This window comes from Xenopus tropicalis, chromosome 4, assembly GCF_000004195.4.
Source record: "Xenopus tropicalis strain Nigerian chromosome 4, UCB_Xtro_10.0, whole genome shotgun sequence".
NCBI lineage: Eukaryota > Metazoa > Chordata > Amphibia > Anura > Pipidae > Xenopus > Xenopus tropicalis.
The window spans coordinates 83,875,001-83,893,787 of record NC_030680.2 but is presented as its reverse complement, the minus strand read 5'-3'; the positions used below and the strand labels follow the sequence as shown (position 1 = coordinate 83,893,787).

Below are 18,787 nucleotides of genomic sequence, written 5' to 3'. Positions count from 1 at the left end.
AAAAGCTGCTCTATCAAAAGAAACACAGGATTTCTTGTCTTCTTTTTTGTAAACATGTTCTTGGGTATCTTGACTTCCTCTCTCAGAAAAATCCTTAATTCCCTGGGCCAGAGTCTGCACAGCTCTCTCCTCTCTCCTCCCACAAGAATGCTTAGAACTCCCTCCCCCCACCTTTAAGAATGTATGATCTGAGCTATAACTGCTAGAGCTGCAACAGGAAGCTACTTAAAATGGCAGCTGCTGTCTTAACCAAACAGATAAAGCTTTTAGAGCTGTTTACTCAGGTATGCAGAATAAATATAGTGTTGTAGGTGGCACTAATTTGGCAAATCTATTGGCAGTAAAATGCCAAAATGACTTTCCTTTCTTTTAATAGTGCTGCTTGTTCCATTGCTAAGTAAGGGCATGGGCTTTTACAAAGGGGACTTTCCTTAGTGCTGAAGATTGTTTTGCCAACAGCATGAGTTTATGCTAGCTTAGTTAACATTAATAATGTAATATTTTTTTTTATTAAAAAGTAAAAGTAATACGTGAAACATGAGCATTTTTTCTACTAAATAGAACATAGGTAGTAGTATTACTGTATTTAGGATAATGGGTTTTTGCATAAAGGGTCCCAATTCTGTATATTTTTATGAATTAAAGACTAAAAAAATGATTATTACTTTATCCTGTTTCTGGAATGTGGTGTCCTTTTGTGCTATATGAGTCAAGTTTCAGCTGTTGCTATAGCAACTTATTCATACATGCTTTATCTGTGAGAGGGTCATTAGCAGGGACAAAAGGTTGGCAGGAAGAATTGTATATCCAGGAACAAGGCCTCCATACTGCATATGTAGAAACAATATTAAGAACCTTACTTTTAAAGGGATAGTTCACCTTAATGTTTAGGATGATGTAGTTAGAGATGTTCTGAGCCAATTTGGGATTGGTCTTCTTTTTAATTTTTTGTGCTTTTTTAAAATTATTTGCTCACTGTTTTTGAATTTCAGCAGCTATCTAATAGCTAGGGTCCAGTTTACTGTAGAAACCAAGCATTGGTTTAAATAAGAAACTGGAAGATGAATAGGAGAGGGCCTGAATAGAGGTAATGGATAAAGTAACAATCAAATTGTAGCCTTACAGAGCAAAAGTAGTCCAAAAATTTCATTTTGAGGCATTTGCCCATTGAACAAAAGGCTTAAAGTCCCTTTTTGAGTAATATCGGCAGGCTGGCCACTCCATAAAACACTGACTACATTTTACATTTTACATTTTGGAAATAATGGTTCTCCCTTCTGATAATGGTTCACCAGAGAATTAAAATTGCTTTGTAACCATTCACAGATCGAATTAAAAACATTCTATCCAAGGTCATCTGGAACTTCCTTTTGATCATGGTGGCATACAGATTTGTTAAACCATTGTGATGACTGATTCTGATCATACGGCCAGACCATATGGGGCATTTGCAGCAAACCGTAGGGCTGGCCATGCATGTATGTGACCACTCTTTCTGTATCTGTCCTTTCTGTGTGAAGGGCAGATGGGCTTTAGCGTATTCCTGTAAAATGGGTTTTCTTCACATCAGAAATGTATAAGGCTTGTAATCCTGGGTCTCCAGAAATTGTTGGACTACAGCTAACATGATTTAAAGGGGTTGTTAGCCTTCCAAACATTTTTTTATTGAAATTTAAACCTTAAATGTTCCTATCTTTGGTGTCTCTGTCTGGCAGCTGAAAAATCCAGGTGCAGATTCTGAACCATAACAGTTTACTTACATTGGTTAATACATTTCTTGTCAGCATCTGTGAAATGTTAGCAAACTATTAATAATAACAACTGACTAATGAAAGGCCAAAGATAAGAAATGTATTAATTGATGTACCAAATTGGCAACCCAGGTGCTTCAGGGTGACACATCAAGTTTTTGTTTTTTTATTTGTTTAAAAACAGAAAACCCAGTATCAAATTGTAAAAATAAAATCAATTGTAAAGACATCATTTTGGTGTACTATCTGAAAGCAAATGAACTGAAAAAAGTGTTTGGAAGGTGAGCAACTCCTTTTAAACTTGATTATATGCTGGGGAATGCTGGTAGTTATAGTCCAGAAACATATGGAGATCCAAGGTTAAGAAACAGGGACCTAAAGAAATTTCCTTTCTGCTGTTGACTTAAGTGGCACAGCAAGCTTGGTAATGGCATGAAATCTACATGAAACGCTTCATTTTAATCAAAAAGGAAAACCTTGCAGCAGTGTTAATCTTTACATTATGAAACTGATTTCCATTTATCTAAGCTGACTGTGGGTAAATTACAAGTAGTTGTGTGATTTAGCGATTGGTTTATTGCAAATATGGAAACTGCAAGCTGGAACAGCTGTTAAAGCTTTGTTATACCTCCCTTTGCCTTGTGCTCTCCAGCTCAGTTACTCATCATTGCTACAAATCAGCAGCCCTTGCTGTATCTCACACATTTTTATGTGAGTCTGACTCATAGCAACACATTTTATCACTGACAGCCAGATCTTCATTTGTGTGTACTTTAATATTAATGCCCACGCAAGAAAATAACACAAAGAACAATAATTGTACCGATTTTACAAAAATTTAAAATTGAGGCCTTAAATTAAATGTAGTTTCAAAGGTCAGTTCACCTTCAAGTAAAATAGAATAATAATAAAAAAAAAAACAAAACACAAATACAAGAATATTGTAGAAATGATACCTATATTGGCTAACAATAAAAATACATTGCAAGCTTTCGGAGCTCTAAGGCCCCTTCATCAGGCAATTTTACCTGATGAAGGGGCCTTAGAGCTCCGAAAGCTTGCGATGTATTTTTATTGTTAGCCAATATAGGTATCATTTCTACAATATTCTTGTATTTGTGTTTTGTTGTTTTTTTATTATTATTTTTTACACTGGCTAACACGGTACTACAGTTTTTGTTTTGTAAGTAAAATAGAACAAAGCAGAAGAGATGTTTTCAAGAGCTTTTATTAGTTTTGTGCAGTTTATTGGGTTATAACTATTATCCATTCTGTGTTTCTTTGATCTTGTTGGGCATGGTAGCACTTTTATACCAGAATGTAAAGTCAGTCTTCAGCAGCCTGTCTGGTTGCTAGATTCAGAACAGAATACCCATTAAAAGAACTCTTAGGGCACAAAAAGGTACTTTCTGTTTTTTCCATGGGTGTGCGATAAAATTCTACAGCTAGCTCATAGCAATCATCACAAAGCTATGTAATACTGACAAGATCCCCTATACTTTATGGGACCTGTTATCCGGAAATCTGTTATCCAGAAGTTCCAATTTATGGAAAGTTCATCTCCCATAGACTCAATTTTAATCAAATAATTCACATTTTTAAAAATGAATTTCTTTTTCTCTGTAAAAAAACCTTGTACTTGAGCCCAACTAAGATATAAATAATCCTTATTGGAGGCAAAACAATCCTATTTGGTTTAAATCATTTTTTAGTAGATGTATGTAAATCCCAATTACGGATAGACCCCTTATCCGGATAACCCCAGGTCCCAAGCTTTCTGGATAACAGGTCCATGTTTATTTGTTTACATTTCTACTGTGGATTTAATGTGTAAAAAATGAGTTCACTTTTAACATACAATATTTGCATGAATTAGATAATGACCATATCTTTGTTGCGTATTTTGTGTGTTTATGGAAGTACAGAATGCACTAATTGGATCTGTATTAACTGCCTGTAAACAGAAGCACTTCATGTGAGAAACCTGTCTATTAATAATAATAATAATAATAATACATAAAAAGAAGACATGACTTTCCATAGTAGGATGCATCTTGTTGCAGTTACTAATTCTTTCTCGGTTTTGTTCCAATTATGCTTCATTAATAGAGGAAAAGTCCGGTAAGATTCCAACCCACTCTTCCCCCATTTCTTTTAATTGTACAAAAGAATTTTGCCAAACATTAACACACAGGCAACACTGTCAGCCACATACAGCACATATATATTTCCTTTAATATATCGTAGCAGGTTGTAGCTTTGTAAACTTGATTTAATTTAATTGTTATGTATCCACAGCACTTGCAACAAAATCTCTGCTGCTGCTAAAAATTCTTTTCCTGATGTCACTGCATGTTGAACAATGAATTGGTTTATTCTTTTTGTGTTGTAATCCTAAACAGCCATGACAATTTGAGCTGGGGGGGTGGAAATTATATATATATATATGTATATATATATATATATATATATATATATATATATATATATATAATCAATCCAAATGGTGTCCGCACTCCAAGGCTCAATATTCTGCGGGGTGCTTAGCCAAAATTATGTATGTATAGAAAATAATCATCTGTTGCCAGCACACCCTTCAATGTTTCATCAAAAAAATTTTATTGTAGATATATTGTTAAAACCAACGTTTCGGTCCTTGTTAGGACCTTTCTCAATCTCATCCTTGAGAAAGGTCCTAACAAGGACCGAAACGTTGGTTTTAACAATATATCTACAATAAAAAATTTTTGATGAAACATTGAAGGGTGTGCTGGCCACAGATGATTATTTTCTATATATATATATATATATATATATATATATATATATATATATATACACACTCAGGTTTTGCACAAAAAATCAGTAGTGTTTACTGCAAAATCCAGTGTGTGTGTGTGTGTGTGTGTGTATCAGCCATATTTGTTACCTTTTATGTAAAGCTATTAAAACATACTACCTTGTCCCAAGAGTATGGATTGTTGCTTTGTTGCAGGGCTGTGGAGTCGGTAGATAAATTCTCAGATTCCTCAGTTTCTGATACTTCCGACTCCGACTCCACAACTCCGACTCCTCTGTTTTTAATATGCTAATGCAGTCATTGAAAAGCATGCTTCATGGTCACTCAACGTGTTCGTTTATGCACTGTATGCATTGGGCTTTATTCTTATAGCAGAGAAGTATTTAATTATGACTGTTTGTGAATTGGGACATTTAAACTTGCTTTATTTTTTTTTTTTTATTTATTCCCATTTAAATTTAGTAGGAGTCGGAGTTGGTTCATTTTTTGCCGACTCCGACTCCAGGTACCCAAAATTGCCTGTATTTATTTATAGGAGCATGAATACATATTTTGAATCTTGCTATAATGGTTTTGTTGTCTAGATCTTACTGTAGTCCTTGAGGTTTATTGGCTTTCATATTGTATGACAGACTAGAACAGGCATCTGTTAGTAATGAAGTTCATAATGTACACAATGTTTTCAGAATGGTTCCAAATCAGATGAGCATTTGTCACTTTAAATGTATTGGAATTTTGTGGTCAACAGAAGGTATACCTTGGCATTCATGATCTGGAGTTTGTTTATTAATCTGAATATATAAGTTTAGAGAAATATTCTAAAGTGAACCGTGCAGACACATGACTAGAGAGAAAGAAATTTGTACAAGTATGGTAATCCCACCATAGAATGATTTTCCTCTGGTAATCCATCTGTCCTTTCTGATTTTGTGAATCAAATCCCTAATTTTATACTTTGTTAGAATGAAATGTTAATGTCATATGCTTTTTCAAATAGTAAAAAAATTGCATATTTCTCCCTAATGTATTGTTGCAAAATGCATCTTAACTAACGTAATATTTTTTCCCCTTTCTCATCAAGCCAGTTTCTTCGAGTACTTGTATATTTTTCTTGACCAGAATACTTCCTGCTGCTATTCCTGTTACTCTTTTTTTTTTTTCTATTTTGATTGCTCTATTGTAACTACCAACAGGGCGAACATAAAGTCACTACTGGAATGTTTGATCATGGATTGATATTTAGCAGTGTTGTCACCTTTCTGTTCCACACGTGTAAAGTAAACATATGCTTTTCATTTAGGAGAGTATAGTAAATATAATCTTGGGTAGGAAAGCATCTGAATGAGTATTTGTTTTTCATAGAAACCTACAATTATAAAGGCCTCTTAAAGGGGGACAGTCACTGTTATAAAAAAGTACTTATTGTTGTAGTGGGTGTTTAATAATAAACTTCATATCTATCAATATGTAATAAAAGGCATTAGTAGTGTGCCCAGTAGCAGTAACCCACAGCAGCCAATAAGATGCTTGCTTTTAAACAGGTGACCGGTAAATTCTACCTGCTGATTGGTTGCTATGGGTTACTTCTACAACACTGTCACGCTGTGAGTTACTGACCAATTTCCCCTGTTATAGCTGGTTGATTCCAGTGCATGCCATCGATGTACTACAGATAAATAACTGTTTGCAAGTGCTTGCAGTAGGAAAAAGTGTTAGGTTGAAGAAGCACGTTTGGAAACTATTTGTTCAGAACAAATTTTAACCAACAGGTAATTTATATCACTTAAGGAATACCTTACAGGAAGTAATGCAGTTCTAACTGTAAAAAGAAGGCATGCGAGAATAAAGGCACAGTTCTGTCTATTCACTGGAAGATGTACCCTAACATGTTTGTGTGTGAGCACAGGGCCTCAAATAAGGGTGTTTGATCATCCAGTGGCATATACTAGTTGAAAAGTGTATTTCTCATATAAAGCTTTTGTTAAAATGTATTTAAACATATGTGAAATATGTGTTATATGTGATTATATGTGAGACCTACAATGTTTAGTGGTATAGTTTTTTTTTTGTTTTTTTTAAAGCACCCACTACAGCTTAGTGGTTCTTATGATAGTGATAGCCTTTTTTTATACAATGTGTTTCTAAGAACTAAGTCCGAATGAGCTGTTCTGCTACAAAAGGAGCAAACTTTGTTTGATTATCAAATGGCAGGACATGCATTTAACCACATTCCTTCTTGTGTTGTCTGACAACATATGTTGTGGCAAGATCAGAGTGCCCCAGCAGGCAAGTGGTTAAATGGGAAAAAGTGTGAAAATTATCTGTTAAAATTGAGTGGCATTGTGAGACATCTGAGCTAAATGTGTAGATAAAGTTAGTTCCATTAGTAGGTGTGGCTTGAGGCAGTCTGTGAACAGGTCAGAAAAGCTCCGGTGATATAATTGCTTGCCAGTTCTGGAAGGTGCTAGCTTGTTGGTTGTATGCTAAGAATATTAATCATTGTAACTGCAATTGAGCAACTGTGTCAGACTAGGTGCAAGCATACAGAGCAAAATTTCAGAGCTGAAACATTTAAGTATGCGTTTTGGTTCCGAAATTTGCTTTTTGTGCCTGCATCTGGGCTGAGGTGGTGGCTCCAGTTGCAGTCACAACAGTAGGCTAAGGCAAGCGTAGGGGCTGATTCTTGGCCTGTGTTTATCCGCCTGGCCTGTTGTGGCATCAGCCTATAGGCTTCAGTCATGGATGTGTACCTGCCAGTGTCTGTTTGTGACTTTGAATATAATAGTCATGTATATTAAAATATAATCCATATCATATTCAAATATAATCAATATCATTTAGGTTGTTAGCTGTGCTTAGTAAAATCTGGATAGCAACAGGAGGATATTGACTGCTCAGGGAAACCTGCAAGTGTACTGTACTTCCTTTCCTTTTTCCAAAAAGACAATATATGACACTTTTTTTTTTTTTTTGTTCTTATACCTAATAAAATGTATTTGTATACCACTAGCCTTAATTTAGTTTTGCCTCTTTTGTAATTACAGTACATTAACAGGCAGTGTTTAAAAATGTATTTATATTAGTGATTACTGATATATCACTCTTTGATTAGGTATGTGTTCTCTCTTCCCTTTTGCTGGTCACAGAGACGTAGCCCGGTAAGACAAACCATTTCTTTTCCTGCTAAATTATTTCCAAAATAAAATAACCACATTTGTGTTATTCCTATAGAAGTAGGCAATTAGCCTAGCAAATAATTAAAAAACTACATTAAAGGTTAAGAAAAAATGTATTATAGACTTCATATCTTACACAGTAAGGTATTTAAATTAGGTAGATTAAAAAAAATATAGCCTCATTTACAGCTGCAGTACAGTGTGCATAGTGAAATTTTGATGAGACTTCTGCAAGAACACAGATTACTGTTGACTTTGCCTTGAGTTGTATAGCCTTCGTATACTCTGTGTATTGCATTGTTGTTTTTGTTTTTTATTTTTCTGTTATATGAAAGTCTTTAATAAAACCCACTAGATAATATTTTGTTTGATTTCTGACTGGACACAATTTTTGTCCCTTCCTTGACTGTACAGGGCGTGATGTACATGCTCGCAAAGAGTCAGCACAGAGGGATACATCTCTCTGGGACAGCTAAAAGCCCTAATAATAATAGCAGCTAATATCTTGGCTAATATCCCTAAGAACACGAAACAACAGTGCCAGTTAGCAGACAAACTGACTGATAACGGGAACTGACCCAAATCTCCTCTGTGGGACCATGGGAACATGTGGGAACACTGATGTGAATGTGGATAACATTTTTTGTGTTTATATTGTTCCTTTAAGCCAAACAGAGCACTCAGCATTATGGACTTTTATAAATTCAACTAGATTATTACCAACTATATTGGTAATCTAATCTTTTAAGAATTTCTTTAGAATGGTCAGACTTGTTTCAGTTATATTTGGATATTTGTTCATGATGGAGTCATGCTAGTTAATTGGTATTAAATGCATGCATTTTATGCTATCAGATTTTTGTCTGTCAATTGTCTGTCAAATTTTTTTTTGTTCTGTGAACAGTATTAGCAGGTACTCCTGATTTCACTTCCTCTTATAATCATAAATGAATTGATAAGAATGCATCGCTATCATTTGTAATGAAATACAATACATTTTTTAAACCCACCATCCCACCCCAAATCCCCTAAGAGGAAGGGGACCACATAGGTCCTAAATTATTCTCTGTGCGCACCACAATTTGTTGTGTGCTTACCTCAAAAAGTTTGTATACATGCATAAGCACACAGCTTAAAAAATAGCATGTAGCCAATACTGATCCAGCTGCAATACAATTTTATATTGTTTAATTGTACATGCGTTTGTTTGCATAGTGGAAAGTGCTATTAAATACTCTGTCCATTGTCTACAATAATACATATCTGTTTCTATTAATAGGGTACACTAAAGAGAAATTTGTCCCGTAAGTAAGATAATATGATACTTACATCCAAGTTTATTCTTTGTTTTATGATTTGTAATTTTTAGCTGAATGCAATTTAAGCTTTTCTATATATTTGTATATATGTATATAATTAATAACAAAATGCTAGGCACCCCCAAGTGACTTAAATCGCTTACCTTTTACCCCGGGCTGGTGCCCCTCCTAGGAGAGAACAGCACCAGCCCGGTGTACCTGTGAGCGTTTCCTGCGCAGTAGAGTGAAAAGCTGAACTTTAACAAAAAAGTCGGCTTTTCACTGTATTGTGCATGTGCCAGCCCAGGGATTTCGCCAGCAGAAGAAAAAGGAAGAAAGAAGCGCTCGCCCCAAGTGACTCAACCTTTCCTTCTCCTTTAACGATTTCCTTTCATTTGGTTGTCTGTATCAAGAACCTTTTACATATTTTTTGTGTTGTTTTTATAGACAGATGTCAAAAAACTTTATCCCCCCCCAACAAGGATTTATTTATATCAAGATTTGTTTTATTTTGAATGTATTGTCATTTATTATTAGTCTTCTACATGTACTGTACTTTTGAAGGTGATACACATTAATATAATTAACAGAATCATTTCAATATCCGTAATTTGCTGATTTTGTTAGGCATGCTGGCTGGAGGTGGTGCGATTCCTTTAGATCTAGAAGGCTCTCTCTGTCCTATCAGCTTTTGATGCCCTGGTAAATTGAATAATCTTGAACTGGTAATAGGATGTGACTTCTTTAGGCTCAAGCCACTCGTTGCATATGGCGTATATTTTTGGCAAGCCAAAAAACGCTTGCTGAGAATACGCCATACACTCCTGCCTATGCCTGCACCCGAATGAATGAATGAATGGTGCAGGCACATGTAGCCGAAATTTGCATTAAAAAAAGTGAGAGCATTCTCATGTTTTTTTGTGGATTTCGGCTACATGAGCCTGCACCTGAGCGTATTCCATTCATTCAGGTGCAGGCATAGGTAGGAGCGTATGGCGTGGATTTTCGGCAAGTGTTTTTTGGCTTGCCGAATATATACACCATACACAACATGTGGCATTAGCCTTAGCTTTGATTCTGACATGATCCTGAGAGTTCTTAGAAGTCCATCTATGCTATTCCATTTATTTGCTGTTGAAATATGATTTTGGGATTTTGGTCAAAAAGCCAGATTACCAGTACAGAGAATCTGTCATTGGGTTTTTGTATAAACAAACTGTGTTTAGCTAGTGTTCCTGTAGATATATATTTAACTACAAGAGAGCTTTCACACACAATGGAGTTCCTTACACTGTATTATTTTATTTTTTTTTTATTCTGTTAACTTTGAGTGAAGGGAAACTTTTATTCTGCACATTTGTACCTGCAAAAATAATTTAAGTTATTACTTATTTTTTTCTTTAGGTGAAGAGATTGCAAGACCAAGGCGCTCAACACCAACAACTGACCTTGTGAGGTCAGCAATCATTTTGTTAGCTTAATTAATTAAATGAGTTCTCTAGTATCAGAATATCTGAAAGTCAGTATATAACAGCAGAATAATTGTGATTCCTATTGAAAGTAAATATATATATATATTATACATATATATGTGTATATACTGAAATTGTAGTGTCAACTACTGCAGCAATTAAAGGACAAGGCCCTGGAAAGGCATACTTCCAGTGTGTACTTCAGTGCTGTTAAATATCCTATATTTCCATCTGTCTGTTTAAATACCACAGTTTCGAAAAAATCCTGTGATGCAGCTCTTCTAAGATCAGGAGCATGCGCATAACCCAGTGTTAGTAAGCAGCACACGTGCAGAAATTACTACATGAGCGGGCCTTTTACATTGGGAGCAGGAGCTTTGACACTTAGCATGTAGTCTTTAATACAGGTATGGGATCCCTTATCCGGAAATCCGTTATCCAAAAAAGTTCCGAATTACGGAAAGGTCATCTGCCATAGACTCCATTATAAGCAAATAATTCAAATTTTTAAAAATGATTTCCTTTTTCTCTCTATTAATAAAACAGAATGCTGTACTTGATCCCAACTAAGATATAATTAATCCTTATTGGAGGCAAAACAAGCCTATTGGGTTTATTTAATATATAAATGATTTTTAGCAGACTTAAGTTATGGAGATCCAGATTAGGGAAAGATCCCTTATCCGGAAAACCCCAGGTCCCGAGCAGTCTGTATAACAGGTCCCATACCTGTATAAACGTTCTTGGTAGTTATTGTTGTATTGACCACTGTTTGTTCTGCTGTCCAGAGCTGCATTTATAAGTAGCGATTTACAAATAAAAATATATACGTGCATTTGTGTGTGAAAATATTCAAAAGTTTGGGTGTGTAATTGTAAAAATGTAAAGTTTTGCAGCTAAGAGAAACTTAGCTTTAAAGGGAGAATTAATTTTCGTTCTTTTGTTTATTTTGCTGAAAATTCAGCAAGAAGGAGCCTGCTGAATTATTTGGTCCCCCACTAGAATCTGCATTTGAAGGGCCAAAGATTGAAGGTAAGATGAATCCATAAACTGCTCTTTATTTATAATCTTAGTCCATGTCACATACGCCCTGTATGCCTGTTCATTGGAGGAGTTGATTATTTACATCTCGGAAATGTTCCTAAAATATGAAACACCTGTTAGATGGAGCTGTTGCTCTGTATGCTTACTCTTTTAACAAAACTGTTCTTTGTTAAACCCAACATTTGACTGAAGCTGGCCATAAATGTAAGATCCCCTTGTTAGGTGAGGTATGCTTTGAGGTAGGTGATAATGGGCTGATCTGATCATTTGGTCTAAGGGCTAAATGATCAGATCACAATGCAGTACAAGCAGGCCCTTGAGGGCCGTATCAATAAGTGATTGCACTATGTTTCTATACCCCTGTAACAGCAAAGGTTTATTCCAGTCTTCATATAGTTTAGGTGTGGCAAACTGCAGACATGCCAGATATTGCTCTGTTATTGTTTCCAGCATTTGTCCAGTAGCATCTGCTGGCAGCTTTTAATAGCCCCTGTATTGACACCTTTAGGTTAGATAAAACACTGATTAGTTGCAGCATTATAGCTCAATATGTCAGGTGCTATCTCATGGTATAATAAAGATTTATAGATCATAAGTCCTTTTATACATGTAGTTTATTTAAAGTCTGAAATATACAGTGTATTTTGTGTGAATACGGTTTTGTTTTTAAACAGTGAAGGACGGCTAAGAAAGAAGCAAGAATATTTTGTCTGTTAACAGTGGGTTATATTTCTTAGCCCCATTAGATCAACCAGAAATTTGGGGACTAGTGCAAACAGTCGGCACAAATGAAGAATCGCCAAAGCTGTCAAGGCCGTATCCAACTGGAAGTAAGCATGCCATTTATTCAGTCAAACTCTGAATCTCTCTCTGTCATCCAGATCAGGCAGAAGTCTGGTTAACACTATAGATCCAGCACATATATAGACATTTTATGGTCATGTAATGGCTGAACTATATCTCCCTTACTAAATGACAATCTGCAGATTTAGGTTGGACAGTTAGTTTCATTTCAAATTTAACTTAATGCTTTTTAACCAGCACCTATATCTGATTTACAGTCACATTCTTCTGACTGTGCTTTGTTCTTTTTGTTTTATTTATTTATTTTTTTTATCCTAGCACCTCCACCGATTCCACCAAAAAATATTCCGGCCACACCACCAAGAACGGCTTCACCACTGCCAGTTGGAGCAGGTTTGTGCAAAGAATGTCTTGGGTATGTCTCATGCTTAGAGGATTTAAGGATCATTCTGCAGGAGCACAAGTGTCCCATTTTAGAAGCGTAAGCTCCCTACAATTAAGTCCATTAGGGCTGTATCCCTACAAACAAAAGTCCACTAGTGTTACTTAGTAGGCAGATTTATTATGCTGTGTAATAAACAGCAACAAAATTTGCCACACATCGCCAGGCTTTGCCATGGAAAAAAACGCTTAATTTATTTTTACACATTTTTTTTCTTCCACCGGAACTTACATAAAATAATGGCATAAAATCTGGCATTCAGACTGCAAACTTCTCCATTTATTTCACACAGCTGTTTACACCGTTTTTTCGTCAAATTTCATTTTACACAGCATATTGATGCCAGTAATTCTATGTTTCTATACCCCTGTAACTGCAAAGGTTTATTCCAGTATTCACATAGTTCAGGTGTAACAAACTGCAGACATGCCAGTGCTCTATTATTGTTTGCAGCATCCATCCACCAGTTAAGAGGGCAGAGGGATCCTGGGCTGAATGTTGTCTTTGTGCTTTACATGTTTTGAAGACATTTCAGAAATGTTTATAATGTTAGCTATTCTTATTTCTATGAAACTTTAATTACAGTGTGTGATATGACAGAACCAGATGTAAGTGAAGATCATTCCCCCTCAATCAGTGACCTGGACAACATTTTTGGCCCTGTACTGTCACCGAAGTCAGTCATAGTTAACTCTGAAGATAAGTGGGTACGATTTGTTGATCCTTCCCCAGAACAGATTTCTCCAGTGGTTTCACCTGAAAGAACCACAGAATCTCCAGTTTTGGAAGCAGAAAGTCCTTGTGAAGCACCCCCCATTGAAACATCTCGTAATATTCCATCCCCTCTCAATTTGGAGGAAGTACAGAAGAAGATAATGGAACAAGTATTTATTAAAGATGATGTACCAGAAACTGTTGCATCCCCTAAAGATTTTGGGCTGGGACAAAGGGCAACTCCGCCGCCACCACCACCACCCACATACCGAGCTGTTGTGTCTTCACCGGGTCCCAGCCCTAGTAGTGGCACTGGCTGTACAAGTGGTACATATTCTGTGTTTTTCTAATCATTTCAGAAAAATAATGTTGATTTTGATGAGCCGTGGTCATTATTACCTTTGGGTAATTACTGTTTGGTATACTCAAGTTTTTTGGTTGTCCCTTTGGCTTCTGGAGGGCATATTCCTTTCAGCAGAATCCAGTGAGATATTCACATCAGAAACTTTAGAGCATTGCATTAGCAGTATACAATGCTGGAATAGCATCCTCATTTAAAACATAATTGAAATCATCAGCACACTACATTAACCCAGAAATATTACATTATAAACTAAATATGGTCAGTGGTGTATGCAAGTTGCATTTGTAGAAGAGGGCTTGTTGCAAGATATTGCTATTTTTGTCTTTTTGATTAGAATGAAAAAGGCCATCTATTGTGAAATTTACCACCAAGGCCCTACATATAGAACTATTTAAACGCACAACTACGTTTGAAGTTTCACACATACCAACATTTATTGGTTACAGATTAGAAAATCAAAAATGAATACCATACTAAATGTCAAAAAGGTGCATCCTATTGCTCTGCCCAACTTTCATATTTTGCAACTTTTGGGTGCTTCATGAAATGAGGTTCATCCTCTGATGAAGTGCCCAGTGGTACAAAATGCGTAAGAACGGTGGAGTATGTGACACTAGGAAGCACCTTTTTGTTGTATACTATGATATGAATTTTGGATTTTCTATTTTCTAACTTGGTTGAGAGACTGAAAATATTCCATTAAAGATCACCTAAAAGTGTTTGAGGCTAGTGTTTCTGAAATTGTACGGCCACTAACTTTAGAAGCTTGCTTGCAAATGCAAGGCCCCAGGAGTCTCCTTGCTTCCTATAATGGAAGTAGGTAATGTCACTTCTATACAGAATAGGTGACAGCACATTGCTTAAGAGCCCCTGTTTTAGGCAATAATGTTTACAGTGCAGGTTGAATTTATATTTATGTGGTCATCTCCAATATGACAGTCAGGCTAACACTTGCAACCTGAAAGAAAAAGCAAGGTTAGATTATTTAAAAAAAAAAAAAAAAAAAAAAGTTAATTCAAGTGTCTATATTATTGCCTGTGGCACTGTTTTGTTTCAGCCTAAGGGCGAAGACACACTGAGCTACTTAGTAGCCATGACAAGTAGCTGCTACTAAATGCCAGAAGATACCCTGCCATAGACAATACTGAGCATTATCTCTGCTAAAACACACATAGTAACAATTATCAGTAAGTTATCAGCATGTATTTTCTGCCATTTAGTAGCTGTGACAAGTAGCTGCTACTAAGTAGCTCCGTGTGTCTTCACCCTAAAGGAATTTATATGCCTTGCAGCGGAATTGGTTAAAAACAGTACTAGAACAGACAAAGCAATCAAAAATATCTAGCATTGTCAGTATAAATGAAAGTATTGAATGAAAACTTTTTTTTAGAAAGGGCAGAACCTTTATTTAAATCAGCTGGAACAGCTCTACTGCAAATGGTATATGAGGCAATAGGTTCACTTTACATTTGCATTTGTTATAATTATTGCCAGCTTTCGACTATATCTTCTTTATCTGATTGTTATTGACAGTTAAAGTTGTATTATCATTTTGTAAATGTAACTAGCTGCACCCTAGCTGCTATTTAAAAAATGAGCATCCCTCATAAGCTTTTTCTGTAGCTGGTAGTCACCCATTAGATATTGCTGTTCTAACTCATTGCAGATGATCTGTGGGGAAGGTTTAGATGCACTTTAGTGCACCAAGGTAAGTCTGAAGAAGCAATTATGGTGAGCTTGTTATCACTGATGCCTAATGACTTGTCTATGCCATTTAAGGAACATCATCTCCAGCTCGCCCTGCAACCCCTCTTGCTATGTGCAGTACAACTCCACCACCACCACCTCCTCGGCCACCCTCTCGGCCAAAGCCACCACCTGGGAAGCCTGGAGTAACAGATGTGGTTCGTAAACTGTTGTCTGATTATTTTTTGTAAGACTTGTAGCTTAGATGCCAAAGGGACAGTGTAAGTGTTGCCTTTGATAATACATATTTTGGGCAATTAACCAGGACTAGGTCTATAGAAGTAAAATTAAATGTCAATTTACCCATTGTGCATTGATATTGTAAAGATATATCTATGGGTTTTGTTATTTCTTCACTTATAAAGGTAAAGAGTGATATTGAAAACTAATTTTATAATAGTTTACCAAAAATAATGATATCCATTTTTATTTATTTATTTTTTTGCCATTTTTCAAAATTTTTGGTGTAGAGTATTTTAGTATAGAGTAGGGTAATGCAAAGTACAAATGCTTAGAGTGCTGTTAGTATATTGAAATGCTATATATATATATATATATATATATATATTTCTAAAACTATCAGTGCCTATACTGCTAATATCATGAAATGCGCACCCTCTGCTGCTCAGCTCAGATGACAGCGTGACAGAATAGCAAAAAAAGAGTTTCCCTGTTGCAGCAAGCCTTTCTTTGCTTTTATCAGGTATAGCATTTTGTGACAGGAACTCTTGAGCTGATCAGATAATTGTGACGTGACGCTTAATTTGACAGGGAAATTCTCTTTTGCTTGGTCTGTCCTGCTGTCTCCCAGGCTAAAAAGCAGGAGGTGTTCAGGATAGATTTCGTGATATTTACTAATTTTTACTGTAAATTGAATCTGTTTTTCTCTAACCAACCCATCCATGTGTTTATCTCCTGCAGTCAAGGCCCTTCAGCCCTCCCATCCACTCATCCAGCCCTCCACCTATAGCTCCTCTAGCCCGAGCTGAAAGCACCTCTTCCATTTCTTCAGCAACCTCTTTGAGTGCAGCCACCACACCTACAGTTGGTAAAAACTCTTAATATTACTTCGGTTAGACTTGTTCAGGCTGCTTGGTATAAATCTAGTGGCCTAGATTTTTGAATGTAAGCTACCATACCTATGTGTCAGAATGCTTACTGTTATGTTCCAGGACCAAATAATTATTGTAAATGTCAGGATGTGATTGCAGCAAGTCACTTTTATAATTAAGCAGTTGATGTGGACTAGTGCTTTAGTGCTCTCCCAGTTAGATGGTGAGTCCTGTGAGACTCTTATGCATTGTGTAATAGTCATCCCAGCTCCATGTTGCCTGTGCTTTCAGTCATGACAAGTAAGGAGTGAGATCATTATACAGAGGTGAATTTATAATCCCCATTTCCTTTTCACTGATTGAACAGCAAGGACACCACAAAAATGCCAACACCACATTCCAGAATACGAAATTACTTTATTTTTGAACCCTGTAGCACTGAGATCGAACCTGCTTCACTTCTTACCATTAAAGAAGTAAATTTATTACATCCTGACTGGCCTTTCTGTTCTTAATCTAGTTAAAGGAGAAATAAAGTAAAAGTCACTTGGGGGTGCCAAAATGTTAGGCACCCCCAAGTGACTTTAACCGCCTACCTTTTACCCCGGGCTGGTGCCCCTGTTCGCAGAAAACAGCACCAGCCTGGCGTAGCAGCGATCGCTTCCTCCTTTGTTATTCGCTGCGCGCATGCGCAGTAGAGTGAAAAGCCGAACTTATACATTAAAGTCGGCTTTTCACTCTACCGCGCATGCACCGACCGCTGGCATTTCAGCCAACGGAAGCAGGAAGCGATCCGCTCCAGGTACCCCGGGCTGGTGCTGTTTTCTGCGAACAGGGGCACCAGCCCGGGGTACAAGGTAAGCGGTTAAAGTCACTTGGGGGTGCCTAACATTTTGGCACCCCCAAGTGACTTTGCCTTTCCTTCTCCTTTAAATAATTTTAGGAAGTAATTAATTTAAAATCAAGGCTGTACCAGTGAGGTGTACAAAGTGAACATATTTGCTGTTGGCTTGTTTATTTTATGTATGGTAAAGCAATGATCAGCATCTATCTGTTTGCACTCAACATAGATTGTTTGGATCCTGTTTATGCCCTTTCTATTTTTTACATGGCTGTTTGCTAGAAGTCAGTCACATCCAACTAAGATTTTGCAAGACCTGGCTTTATCAAAAGCCTTTGCAATCAGTCTAACAAAATACAAACCCTTAAAGGGGCAGTTCACCTTTATACAACATATTCTTTTTAATTCGTACCCCACAAATAATGTTTTCTCAGTCCCTTACTATTTGAAAACAAGTTTTTTGAAAGTCAACTGCTCCTTTAATGTTGTACAGGCCTTTTCTATTACAAATGCTAGTGGGTACTGGTGAGTGTACAGGTTTATGATCCATGTTCACTTTTAATTTAAAGTTTTATTTTATCTTTCAAAAAAACAGTAGGTAAGGTTTTAAGTCCTGATTCATTTAAATAGCTGTATGGAGTGTGGCAGCTGACATAGATGGGATCTTTTATGCAGAAATCTATTGTCCTAAAAGAGCAATGCTGTTTCCATTAAGCCATTCCTTATTTTTTACAGATTTACTTTTTTGTGTTTTGTCCCTTTTTTGTGTTTCATAGTAGCCACTTTATTCTCAATTAGTTCTGGTACTACAAATTAGAAAAACTCCAGGTCAAGCGCAAAGTGTTCCATATAATAGGCCCAAAACCTGTTACTATTACCATCACCAATTTGACTCATTTGCTTTCTAGAATAATAGGAATACAGGGTCTACAGTAAATCAAAAGCAAGGACGTACAATTACCAAATAATGTATTGTGGCTTTTGAAATCATCCTGATACTATTGTTGGTTCTAACTGAAACTAGGTTGTGTTCTTGCATTTTTCTTTTTGTTACATTTTTCCCATAAAACTTACCTAAGCCATTTATTTTATTTCATATTTTTCATCATGCGTTGCAGGCAAATGTAGCATTTAGGCTTATTAGTTATTTATTTATACAAGGTGACTTGATTTTAAGTGTTTAAATATTTAACTTTTTTAGTTTTCTCCAAGTCATAAAAGTGTTGTTTGTGAAGGCAATTTGAAGGATATAGGATACCTAGTGCTCTGTTCTGTAGTACAGT

The 18,787-nt window shown here is 36.3% G+C and overlaps 1 protein-coding gene across 5 annotated transcripts in view; it reads left to right on the top strand.

Annotated features, from left to right (window-relative positions):
* Positions 1-18,787, top strand: part of sgip1 (SH3GL interacting endocytic adaptor 1) — a 70,138-nt gene that overhangs the window by 34,357 nt on the left and 16,994 nt on the right. For 4 of the 5 annotated variants that reach the window (XM_031900885.1, XM_031900883.1, XM_031900884.1 and 1 more), the window contains exons 7-16: positions 3,861-3,872; positions 7,698-7,709; positions 9,007-9,031; positions 10,430-10,481; positions 11,462-11,529; positions 12,279-12,371; positions 12,664-12,738; positions 13,373-13,828; positions 15,645-15,769; positions 16,533-16,659. In XM_031900885.1, the coding sequence (XP_031756745.1) occupies positions 3,861-3,872; positions 7,698-7,709; positions 9,007-9,031; positions 10,430-10,481; positions 11,462-11,529; positions 12,279-12,371; positions 12,664-12,738; positions 13,373-13,828; positions 15,645-15,769; positions 16,533-16,659 (1,045 nt within the window). The remainder of the gene's footprint in view (positions 1-3,860; positions 3,873-7,697; positions 7,710-9,006; positions 9,032-10,429; positions 10,482-11,461; positions 11,530-12,278; positions 12,372-12,663; positions 12,739-13,372; positions 13,829-15,644; positions 15,770-16,532; positions 16,660-18,787) is intronic. The other variant, XM_012961527.3, reaches the window with a different exon arrangement.